The 13,529-nt window shown below is 35.4% G+C and overlaps 1 protein-coding gene across 4 annotated transcripts in view; it reads right to left on the bottom strand.

Annotated features, from left to right (window-relative positions):
• The window catches only part of LOC5564225 (ribose-phosphate pyrophosphokinase 1), a 40,568-nt gene that overhangs the window by 14,647 nt on the left and 12,392 nt on the right, over window positions 1-13,529 (bottom strand). For 3 of the 4 annotated variants that reach the window (XM_021842650.1, XM_021842649.1, XM_001648520.2), the window contains exon 2: window positions 12,698-12,935. In XM_021842650.1, coding sequence (XP_021698342.1) covers window positions 12,698-12,935 — 238 coding nt within the window. Of the gene's footprint in view, window positions 1-12,697; window positions 12,936-13,099; window positions 13,115-13,529 lie in introns of those variants that run through there. The other variant, XM_001648521.2, reaches the window with a different exon arrangement.

Raw genomic sequence — 13,529 nt, forward strand, 5'->3', positions numbered from 1 at the left:
AGTACATCCTACTGACGAGTTTCAGATAATTTGATCGACAAAAACTCCAGATGCCAAAATACATTATCGAGGCGCTCAAGTAATTCTTCTTCCTAATTGAAAGTATTTCGAACCCTGATCCTTCATTTCTTTCGTCATGGAATTAAAGTGTTCTCTAAAGCCACACATGTAGAAGCATTAAGCTTACCTATTCAATTTTTAATCGATTAGTAGACTAATAACAGATTGAAAGCTCTTATGTTTCCAAGAAAATCCGGATTATTCATTAAAATAATATAGATAAAATAAAAAAATTACCCCAATAAAAAAATAAATAATTTAGACATCGGTAAAAAACTTTTTCAAGCTAAATATATTAACTTATCATACCGAAACCGAGGTAATGTCCCTCGAACTCAAATAAAAAAAAAGAAATAATAGTTAATTTAAAAATAAATAAAATTCTATAAATATTTCTACCTAAAAAAATAACTCTAAATAATATGCTTATAAATAAAATACTAGAATACTCAGCTAAAAAAATTAAAGCAAACCCCCCTCTTCTATATTTTAAATCCAATATGTTTGAGTGCTAAAACTTTCGGTAAGATGCTTTCAAACTTTGATTCAAAACTCTAAGTCAAAAAAGTCAGAGAAAAGTTAAAAAAAGTCACTGTCAGTAAGAGGAAAAAATTGATATAAATATTTCGAAACATTGCTAATCATTGAGAAAAGTGAGACATTTTAAGAAGTATAGTGTAGCAAAGTAAAAATTAAATCATCAATTTTGAATACATCTCAATGAAACTTATTTGTCCAAAATCATAAATAGGGGGAGATCCCCCAGTACCGGACAGCACCCAATACCGGACAAAGTCGAAACATTGAGAAATCATGGTCCAATCAAGATGGTGTATTAGTAGTAAAGGAAGCTATTATGGAGACTAATGTTTGCGTAGAACAACACATCCTTGAAAAATGCATGCCTTCTTAAAAAAGTACAAAAATTTGAAAATTTCAAAAAAAATTACGTGTCGCCTTAATTTTGAGCCTATTTAGTAATTATTTTGAATATGAAAAAATACTTTGGATCACGCAAGCATATTCGAACATAATCCTATTTTGATAGTATGAATGTATTTTGTACCATAATTGGACTAAATATGGACAAATTACAATTTTGGTTAAGCACCTCCTGTCCCCCAGTTTCGGACAGCCTGATTTGTTATATGATATCTTTGTAATTATTGCACCAGTGTCTCAAAATACATTCATTTTTCATGGATTCCGTCGATCATGGTATCAAAGATGCAATAAAAATAAGGAAAATGAACATTCAGAACAACATCGTAAAATGTGCTATTTTTCATCATATAAGAAAGAAGTTTTTTTATGTACATGTTGCTAACTAAGAAATACTCAAATTGTTCTTGTAAATGTTGCAAATGCATTGAATTGGCAATTATATACTATTCCTATAGTAAACACATTCAATGATGTTCAAATTTACAGAATTCAAGGCATTTCCAGATCGTGTCCGGTATTGGGTGCCACCTTTCAAGATCGATTAATTTGGTACTAAAATACATAATCAAAATGCAATGTCAAAATTCATAATTATATTTTCAAATTTATTTGTGTACACTATAAATATGATAATATTTATCATAAATGAGTAACACGAGCACATAAAACGAATATTTTACGAATTATGAATTTGGTGGCTTAAGTGTCCGGTACTGGGGGATCTCCCCCTACTTTATGACGATATAATCAAACCTAACGGCTTATTTTTTGATGATTTGTAGATTTAGAGCTTGGAAATTTTCGTTCAAAACGATTTTCCCGGCGATCATCTCAAATTCCCGGTTTTTCTCGTCTTTTTTCCGGTGGATTCAAATTACAGTCTTTTTCCTGCTCTTCCAGTTTTTCCCGGTTCGGTGGCTACCCTGGCACACCACATGTTGGAAAAAAGACAAAACGGAATCAAAAAGAGACCAACCAAAAATCAAAAATAGAAAAAGACATTTGGAAACTCCTCGAGGCATTATGCCCAGATTATTTTTGTACTGTTTTTCTCCGCAATTTCACCAGAAATCGACTTCTACCTTTGCCAAACGTTTCCCAAGATTTATTTAGAAATTCATCTAAATATTTTTACACGGATTTCCTATAGCATTCTCTCAAGATTTTGGTTCAGGATACATTCATGCATGCATGCAGCAATTATTCTGAAGATGTTTCCATAAGTTACTACGGACATTCCGGTGCATGTTTGAAAATTCCTTGACAAATCTCCAAAAGAATCTCCTGGAGGAACTTCATGATGGAACCCTACTAAAATTCATCCAAACTCGTTCAATAATACACCCAGGAGTTATTCCAGACTATATCTGGGCTTTCTTAAAATTCTTAAATTCCTTCTCTTGAAAATTTGAGGTGTGGCTTCGTTAAGAACATATTTAAAGATTCCCTTGAAAATTTGCTGGAATAATTATTGGAAACATTATCAAACGATACCCAGGAAAATATTCTGAATTTCCTGGAGTTATTAATACTAGTTAGATATTATTGGAGTTATTAGTGAAACACTTCAATATTTTTTTGACAAAATCCATGGAAAATTAATTGGAGCAGTTACTTTACGAAAATTTTTGGAGGAGACTGATCCATGTTTGAAAATTCTTCGATAAATCTCTAAAATAAATTCTTAGAGCAACTTCATGATGTAATTTCTGCAGTTATCTCTGGAAAATCTTCTGGTCTGGAATAGGTAGGTAGTAAACTAAAAAAATGCAGGAATGATTCTTGAAAGTTTTCTTAAAAAAACTGGAGAACATTGTGGAGCAATTCCTGGGAGAACCCGGTCGCCTTTTGGAAGGAATCGATGTAAAAATTTCTTGAATAATAATAGAAAATCAGCATTGGAGCTCCTAAACGAGTTTTCTTAGGATTTCTTAGAGGTTTTTTTCTGGATATAGTTATGAAAAAATACATTTCAAATGGAAGAATTAGCGGTGGTACCTATGTGGAAGAACCTAGGAAGAGGTAACAGACCAATGTGCTATAAAGTAGGTGAGGAGAAAGTCATTGTGTGCTTGTATTAGTACAGTGTAAAACCAAAACAAACATTGAGGGGAAATGGGTGACGTCATACGGTTTCAATGAAATGCTGTAAGTGAGCAAAGAAGCCTCCATAACTTAAAGCACATTGGTAACAGACTGCTGAAGGATGCTCCTTGATGAAATTCTCGAACAATTCCCTGGAATAGCTGGAGGAATTTCTGTGCTGGGAGACTTGCTAGAAGCTGTCCTAAATGTATTTCTAGAGGAATCTCTCGAAAAAAGACCCAGGAAAAAAGCTGGAGCTTATCATCAAGGAATCTGTGAAGGAATTTCTGCAAAATCGATGGAATATGTAAATATGAAGTTTTGGATCCTTTGGGATTCACACTAGTGTTCTCCACCGTGACTCCTCCTCGAAATGGTGCAGAAATTCAATTTTCATTACTCATGGGCAAGGATGAAAATGTAGTGATCATGACAAAATAAATTATGCATCGCGGTTGTTCTTTATCCTGAGATCATAGCAACAACGATTAACCGTTTGTCGTCAAGTCATCACAACAAACTACGCTCCGCGAATAATGCATCATTCTGCATGTGTGCTAATGATCAAATGTTCGCAAACCGAAATTATAATTTCTGGAGTCAATGGTCTTTGACCATTCAACTAATGTGTTGTTAGTCGCTAGAGATGATTTTGTTTCATCCTTGCTCCACGACACGATTCGTAGGCATTTCTTAAGAACTTTCTGAAGATTTGGTTGTCGCAAAGCCAAAAGGAATCATTTGAAGTACCCTATTAGAAAACAAATAAGATTTGGAAGTATTAATTGAGCATAGTTTTCGAATAATATCTGGAAATGATATATCGATTCATTCCAATCTTAACCATATTCCAATCTGTAACAGATAAGTTATAACGTTTTTGATTAATGGTAGTACATTGCACGATGAAAAATGACGTGTCACGTTTGCTACAAGCAAAAACAGCATAATCATATAAACGCTGTAGGAGAGTTAGGAAACGTGATTGAAATGATTGTGAGGTTTTTAGTCTATTGAAGATTAAAAGACAAGTCCATAGAGAAATTGAAAAAGGTGGGTCTTTAGAGACCACTTTGCTTGCATAAAAAACAGACTGGATGGAATGGAATATCATTAAAATTAGAAATCCATTGACTTCCATCAAAATACTCTCCAAAAGAGACACAGATAATGATTGAAGTCTTACTCTTAAGTTTGCAGACTTCATCCCAACAGAAGGCAATGATTTGAATTAGAATAATTGTTTTAACCCTCTCCTTGATCGACTTTGTCTTTACGAAAACATTGTTTTTATATTATATGTATATGTAATGTGCTTGAATAAACAATGTTGCAAATGGTCCAAATTTTCCGAAATCAGTTTAAAAACTTTTGATTGTTTTTTTTTTCAATAGTAAATTGATTATTTATCAATAGTTTTACTATTGAAACAGTTTGCTGACTTTTTGATAAATCTGATGAGTATGCAATCATATTCTAGTACCGTCAAGCTACCATTCACCGTGCATTTAAAAAAAATTTGCTTTTTTAAATTATTCAAAGCATACTAGAATACCACTACGTGGCGTGCAATTATATAATAATTCAGGGAAAAATCTAAAACTAGTGATGCATAACAAAAAAATATTCAAAAATTATGTTTGAAAATGCCATGTTAAGGTCGCCCCGTACCGTTCTATGTCACCATTTACCGTGCACACTAGTGCACCATTCACCGTGCGTATAGTTTTCGTCTTGATTTAATTTTGTATCTTGAAGAAAGGTTATTGATGGAGCAACTATGTTGCTAGTAGTGTGCGCACTCATTTTTAAGAGTATGCAAATCTTCATTTGCAATAAAAAATCATAAAAATATAAAATTGTTTGAATAATTATTTTTTCATTAAAATCGTTATAGGGGTTTGACTGTATTGCCCAAACTATTCCATATTCACTCAAAAACTAAATATGAAGTAGTTTAATGACGCCATAACAATAAATCTAATATGATCGAATAGTTTCATGCCTTTTACACTGATGCACGGTAATAGGAACCATATATATTGAAAAGGGTCCATTCACCGTGCATTTGGGTTTCGACTGAAACAAAATAAAAAATTCTAATTTGCATAAAATCTCATTGCTCATACGATGAAATACATCTTACTCATAGTATCCACAGTGAAAACTTGTTGAAATTTTGAAAAATTTCATACTCTATCGTTAAAATGAAAAATGTGATTTTTTGGCGTTTCTACTAAGAGTGTTGAAAAATCTCATAATCTAACAGAATTCAAATGATTTTGACCACATAAACTAGGTTTTTCAAATTGCTTTGTGACAAAAACTACTTCATTTCATCAGTTTTATCTTATTCTGTTGACAAAAAAATAATTTGTGATAATTGTATGAATATTCTGTAGGAATTTGTATATGTGCACGGTGAATGGAGGCCGCACGGTGACTGGTGACTTAACGGTAACTATATATTGCACAGTATTTAATTGATTCGTCTTAAGTTTGTCGAAAATCAGTAGAGCTCTGGAGCTACCATGGGAAAAATAGAATTAAGTGTTGAATGCGATTATATACGTACTTGCATTATAATCACAGCAAAATTGTAGGAGGCGAAACAAATTCATGAGAAAATAAGTTTTATTAGGTATAATAAATCTGCAAACAGTTCAAAGTGAAACACCTATGATTAAATATAAGCCGAATTCAAAACTATACCGTTGAATTCTCCTATAGTGTGAATCATTAGACATAAACGCGTATCTCGACATCAATGGTATGGCAGTCTAACAGTTGAGGTCGAAATACTCGTATCTATGAAATGATACAAACTCTTGTGGCATTAAATGATAAAATACTAAATACAATTTCTAACTCATTTAATTTTTATTAATTTATTTTGTGCAATATTGCTCTGTCAAGCTTGAAAGATGACCCTATTCTCCCGATTCTATGCTATGCGTTGATCACACTACAACACCAATAAATCAAGATCATATTCATTAAATTTGATTGACTTTGCGAACGAAACCCAGCATAAAGTGAGAGTACCGACCGGCAAAACAGAAACCAAGCATATACATATACCTACAGGCAACAGCATCCAACCCATGCTTGATCGTGTACTGTACAGCTACATGTAGGTGAAAAGCTGACGTTAGCTGGGCAGGTATGGGTTGATGAAGCTGCCCACGAATGTGTAGTTTGGCGTCGAGGATTTACCCTCATCCCAGACATGTGACTCGCTATGGTATCGTAATTTTGGCAGCGTTTGTTTATGACAACAAGCAATAACACACATCTGAAGCTACCCCCAAATAATCACGAATCATCGAAACCCACTTGTTAATATTTAGCATTTGAACATCTAGTGCTGGGTTGGGATATGGATTAGCAGCAAATCGAACATGTTGTTACATCACTTCTGCGACAAAAGTGCATCGCAGATCCGTGCTGTTTATCCCGGAGGAAAAAAGAGTCCGTATAGGTATAGGATGCTCTAAAAATACCCAATCAAAATGAGTTCGGAATAAGAATAAAATAGAATGGAAACTATCGGCCAAAGATGTCGAGTCTAACCGGTGTGTGCCTCGTGGTGGTTCGGCTACAGCCTACTACATCGGCAAAGGACCCGAGCAGGGGATGAGAACATGTTCATAAAATAATGATAGCCATGATAGGTATCGAAATTTGTTTTTAACTATAAATAATCGTTTGAGATGTTTTGAGATGAAAAAATATTGATAGCTATTTTGCTCTTATGAGAAAATAAGAATTCGGTTATCATTTTGTATCATTTTATTGTAATTTATCTAATCTATTTAAGTTGAACTTAAGCATTGAAACATAATTAAATTGAGAACATGTTCTAGAATTCAACCAGTATTTTCTCCAGTGATTTTCTTGGATTCGCTTCAAATTTCGGGCATTCTACTTTATATGGGAAATTCCCATAATGGGAAAGGTTACACTTGAAAGCTTTCAAAATTTGCCGTTCAAATTTAGTCAATTTGGAAGAGTGATTTCCGTAGATACGCTAACCATTAAGTTTTAGAATGCCCAACTGGCTTACACGTATCTCTCATGGCTGTGCAACCCTTATCGATGGCTTGATTTTTCTGATTATGCTTTTCGTGAGCTGTGCTGTGTTCTAATCAAATATTGAGCTAGGGCAGGACGTGACAGCTCAACTAAGACTGCCCCGTTGTTTTTCAGTCGATAACCCTGACGATACAACAGCCAGTGAACAAATTCAATTATCAAAGCTCATAATTTGGTTGTTTCTTGTACACTCAATTCATTTAGTGTAATAAATGATGCAAGCTTTTTGAAAATCAGGTTAATACTCAAAACCGACGTTATTTTCAAAGATAATTGACATAATTTACATCAAATTGTTTACAATTAATTATTGTTATTATATTTTTCATTGTAAGCACATGCTTTAAACTTAACATCGAATATAAATAGATTTTTAACAAAAAGATTTCATGAAAATTTTCCAAACATTTGATAAAAACTTTAATCTATGAACTAGCAACACGGCCGGGCTAACAACAAAGTGCCCTGCTGCAATCCAACTCAACGATGTGAAAGTAGGCCTTTGCCAAAACGACCAATGAGTAGTGGTCTTTTTTGACAGGCAATTGGTTTTGTTTTTGCACTTTGACCTGTCGCGTCTTGTTTTAGGTTCTAACTAGTGATCCATAATAGCTGTGTTCAACGAGCTGCTCGAACTTGGTTGCAACCACTTGCGAGTCAGCTTTTGGTGTTCATTGAGCCACTCCAACCTACTTCGAGTCGCTCGGGTTTGTGTTCATTGAGCCGAGTCCAACCAACTCCGAGTCGCTCGAAACAGGTTGGAAGCTAGAGTCCGAGCTAGTTCAACCAGCTCGCAGTAGCTTGTGTTTTTGACGTTTAAAAACGTAAACATTGAAAAAAAAGCAAAATTCCGAAGCGATACGGATTGTTAAGTGCGCGAATTTTTTTTTCACGTGGAATTCCGGTAAATTAGTAAAAAGAGTAAAAAGAGCGTTCATTGAGAAAGCAGCTTGGAGTTGCTCGAAGTAGCTTTGACAGTTATTTGTTGACAAAAAATACGAGCTAGTACAACCAACCCCGAGCAAGTTCGATCAAAGTCATTGAACACAGCTAATATGGGTCAGGAAATGATTGTTTACCAAGGTTATGGATCACTTCCACAGAATGTCTATTTCTGCCATTTTAAGCATTGTATTCGACCTTTTCAGGCAACAGCACTAAGGATAATACTCATTAAACATCAAGGATTGTAAATTTCATTTTTTAACAGACACGAGCGAAAACAGTTCATGTCTCATTTACTACAATGCAGTATCACAAAAAAAATCTCAAAAAACATAAAACTTGAGCAGCAACTTATTCAGAGATGAAATATGCTTCCAAACAAGCACAATTATCATGGATGAATAGTCATAGCAGATTGTCTGAAAAGTGTGAACTAGCTGAAAAGCGCCTTCTGGTTTTATTTATTGATCCATTCCTAATTCTTAAGTTTACTAACCAAAGTTCCAATTTGAAACGTTTCAATTCGTGCTTTTACATTAAAATTTTCTATAGGGTTTAAGTCACCGTCGATTGTTATATTTGAAGATTGTTGATATTTTTCACCGAAAAATATCAACAATCTTCAAATATATTAAAATTTTATGTTTTCTAGGGTGATCAAAGTAATTTGGACAGACCGTTACACCCTATGCCGTTTTATTGAATTTTATAGGTTGGACTCAACACTATTTGATCCATAACTGTGGGGCCATGGTATTAAACAATTTGGGCAGGTATGTGGGATTCAGTAAGTTAACGACATGAACCTTTGATGACTTGTCTTTCAATTGAGGTGCTAATCAAGAAATTTCGTTAGGCCAGCAAAAAGTTATAAACGTTTAAAATAGTTCATACCAACGTAACGCTCTTGGTTTTGAAATTCCTATTTCACTCCTGTTATAGAGAAGAAAGACGTAGACCTACGTCAAAATCCTCTACGGGTTCCAATAATATGTGTCATTCAATATATGCAAAAACATGGTAGAATTTTCAATCGCTGTATAGTTAAGTATATTTCAGTTGTACTGTGTTAAGGTGATTATAAAACGAAGCCAAACTTTGTATTTTTCAAGTGCACAAGACTGGATAATCTGACAACAGTTCACGTTGAAAATCAATCAGATTGCTTGCTTGTTGGGGATCATTCAAATATTACGTAACGCAACAGGGAGAGGGAGGGGGTCTTACATTGTGTTACGGTCCATACAAGTATTTAAAATTCTGCATACAAAAGCTGTTACGTGGGGAAGGGAGGGGGTCTAAAGTTGGCAAATTTTGCGTTACGTAATATTTGAATGAACCCTTGGCATTTGTGACCAATGGGATAAATTTTGAAGGAAACAACTTCTTTTCAGTTTGATGGTTATTTATTGAATGTCAATCCCTTTACATATTAAGTCATGTGTCCCCAAGTCACTGCCTACCTTGATTATATTAATTTTATTATTCTTTATTACAACAAATTTTCAACGCAGAGCGCCATTTGGATCTCAAGACTTGCTCTTGAAAATTTGAGATGTGGCTTCGTTCTATAATCACCTTAAGTTTATGTCAAATGAAATTTTACTTTTTGAAAAGAAGCGAACTTAGGTAACACTGAAGACCGTGTTATTTTACCTATCTTTTGTCTCATTATAACAATTATCATTAAACTTTTCAGAAGCAAATCTCGACTTGAAGCTGAAAATTTAATGGGTTATGCGCTACATATATATAATAATACTGATCCCGTGGGGCCTTAACACTTTTCATTTGAAGCCTCATTAAAAAACCAACCATCCAACCATGTTGGTCCGGTTCAATCAGTTATTGTGGCGCTCATTTTAAATCCACATCCAGCGGCGGCGGGAACGCGCAAAAGATATGCGCGCAATTCAAACGCAACGTCAAAATTCAAGCAGGCTTGGATTTTTTCGTTCTTCAAGGACGCAAATGTTTCAAATTTGCTAAATCTGAAACATTTATTTGGTGATTTTCATTATCACTGCGACGGTATATCGACATTTTCAGATAATCGCATTACGTGGATTTATCTTGCAGAGCACAATATATTTACAAACATTTTGCCGCCACTGATCGAAAATATATCGGCGTACAGGTCTTATTGTGAATATAGGGACTTTGATGACATTTTTTCCAGAAATAATGACTTCAATAACTGACACTGCAGAAGACTGCAATTAGCAGTCGAAACACGCGTCGCGTATTTGTCAAGAGATAAGTATTAGGGCGGAATCAAGGCGCCAGGATCCGTTATTGATTTCAGAATTTAGAAAAGCAGTTATATCATTCAACATCGAAAAAAATTTACATGAAAAAGTGTGCTCTGTAATAAATATATTCTCCAACCGAAATACAGTGAACACATTTTTATCGAATAATATTCAGTTTTGAACAAAAAACTGCTTTTGAAGTTTCGATAATGGATCATTGAAGGTAGTTTTTGCAAGGGCTCACCGCATCAAAACAAAGGCGCCACTGTATATGGGATTTAATATTGTGACAGCATTGCTGTTCTGTCAAACACACAAGGCTACGGTGGCGCTACCTATGCTTTCCATAGCGGCCGTTTTGGTTATTTTAATGATCCAGTACGATGACGGAGCCTTGAACGTTAAAAGGTTCAATACTCAAATCTGCTCTCTTGGTTCTGATTATTGAGATTCTGTTCAGAGGGTTCGAATTCGTAAGAGTTTTGTTTTTACTTTATGACATAACACAATAAAATCTAATAACCTTTCAATAAATAAAACAAATCTCGAAAACTTATTCAAACAGACTCAAGTCAAAAAAGTATACAAACTTACTTTATCGATTCTACGTGTTTCGCAGACGAAATTCTACACATTTTGCTCTAAACCAACTCGATTTTTCACTTTTAGAACGTTTACTTTCCGGAATTACAAAACGACGAAAGTAAGATTTTCAACTTTCGCTACCTAACCACTACTTTCGCCGCTCCGCTGTTTGAAGAGACAAAGTGACTTAACCACGAATCAAAACAAAACACTACTTGAGCCGATTTTACACTGGTACAAAAACGCCGAAAGTAACTGAATAAATCGGCTTATCATTTTGTAATAATTTTTTTGTGGGAAATAACAGGAACTCCCTAGTTTTTGAATGCGAGCTTATTGTATGCAAAATTTAAGCAGTGTACACGGCGAAAAAATGTGAAAAATATGATTCATTTTAAAACAGTTTTAGAAGACAGGTTGTGATTCTTCTGAATTAATTTTCTCAAAACTGTATGGAAGTTACTTACGTCGATTTGAAAAAGTAATCGAGAAATAGAAATTGTTCAGTCAGAGTGGACCAAGTGCGCATAGTCCATCAAAAAATCGTTCAATCAGAGGTTTGGATTGTGATTTTTCATGATTATCACTTCACATTATATTGTTTGAAAGTAACACAAAGATGGGTAGAAATATTGAGCCAAAATTTTACTGAGTTAAAAAAAACAAAGCGTTAGACTTTGAGCCCGTTTCTCTCAAAATATGAAAAATGTCACTTGGTCCACTCTCGGCGTAGAGTATGTAACTAAAATAAATCATTATATCTCATTCAGTTATGATTCTGTTATAACTGAGAGCTAGTCATGTTATCACTAAAATCTTCCAAGTAGGTACACACTTTTGTTTGCGTTTTTGTTACTCAAGTCAAACACAACGAGATCTAATCAAAATCCAAAATATCCGAACAACTAAATTTGATACCATTTAGTTTTCATTCCCTGCTCGAGCGAGAGACCCGCAGACAGGTTTTTTTTCTCTTTTTCAGCACGCACATAATTGACTGATTATATTCATTGACGATGGAAGAAGGTCGTGTGTAACACTGTCGAGGCCAATTCACCATCTACCAAACATTTTGGGTAAAGGTAGTGGTTTAAAAGTAAGAGATCAGACGAGACATCAAAGGACCAATCAACTATACTGATGTATGATTGCACAGTCCGCAGCAAACAATACCAAGCTCAATATGTCGTCAGTTTTTGGGAAACGGTACTCTAACAGGTAGCTTTACCTGGTAATTTTTTGTAGCACTAAAAATGTCCCTTTTCATGAACCGCATTTCACCGAAAGGGCAGCTAAAACGTGAAACTCATAGATTTAGCACACAGAATTATGTTTTGGGAATTTTGCAAAACACTCAATACTTGTTCCGCCGAAAGCCCCAATTTCTGGTTCTTCCTGTGAATGATGTACAATCACTATATAGAGATAGAAGGAGCTGCTGTCACACTTCAAGGTTAAGTGTGAATTTTATTTTTAAAGCCATTTCTGCCATTTTAGCCAATAGCCGACCTCTACTTTTCTCCGATGTCACTCATGATAGTTGAATTCCTGAAAAATCTTCCATACACTGCCACAGTCTTATCGATCTTTCCCCATTATTGGGAAGCTCGTGCACAGCTTGTTTAATCAATAACACTGCTTGGTCATATAATAGAGGAACGACGAAAACAACCCCATTGGTCCCAAAATGAACCCATGAAAAGAAGCAATAGCAATAAGGAGTCACTCACCATGTTTCCAGATTGCTGAACTTCTTGGTGACGACCTTCCCGAGATCGATTCCGAGGCGGTCCACGATGCGCGACGCCAGATCCGGATGGGACGAGCCGGAGAAGACCTTGATGTTCGGCATTCTGGATTGCAGGTGCGGCTGCTGCTGCTGGTTGTTGCTGCTAGACTTCTCCAAGTTGTTCCGGATGAGACTTCTGGCGCGAATCGGGTTTGACGATCTGACTGGCATCACACAATCTACGGTATCAAATTAAATAAGCGAGAGAGCTCAGTCTCGGATCGGTTGGCTATATAGAAGTGTGCGCGCGGGATGTGGAAGTAGTGTTTTGCTTTTGAATGTGGAATATACCCACATTGATATAACACTGCAGGTAGTTGTGCACGGAACAATAATCTCTTACCCCCAACACTAGCAAATAACGGTCCTTGTAGTAGAGTAACTGTAAAAATGTCTGTAAATAACGAACGAGCGAATTGAGCTCTCGCTGAGCGGTGTCACGAACACATGCGCAAATTTGCTGGTTGAAAATGCTGTCATTTGATTTTGCTGGGAACAGCTGATCTTTGTTTATATTTTCAACCAGCAATTTCTAAGTAGTGTTGGTGACATGTACCGTGTATGTACACGAGCGCAGAAACCACTATGATGGATGACTGGATGACAGCTGCGGCTTGAAAACCATGTGGAAAATCAAAACAAATCACTTACACCGCCCGCGAAGCGAGGGACGGGCGAATACACCGACGACAACGGAGTTCGGTGGGAGTTATTCGAAAATGCATTAGGTTAACAAAGTACATTATTATATGCGTGGTGATCCTTTATATGAG

Source organism: Aedes aegypti, chromosome 2 (assembly GCF_002204515.2).
Source record: "Aedes aegypti strain LVP_AGWG chromosome 2, AaegL5.0 Primary Assembly, whole genome shotgun sequence".
Taxonomy (NCBI): domain Eukaryota; kingdom Metazoa; phylum Arthropoda; class Insecta; order Diptera; family Culicidae; genus Aedes; species Aedes aegypti.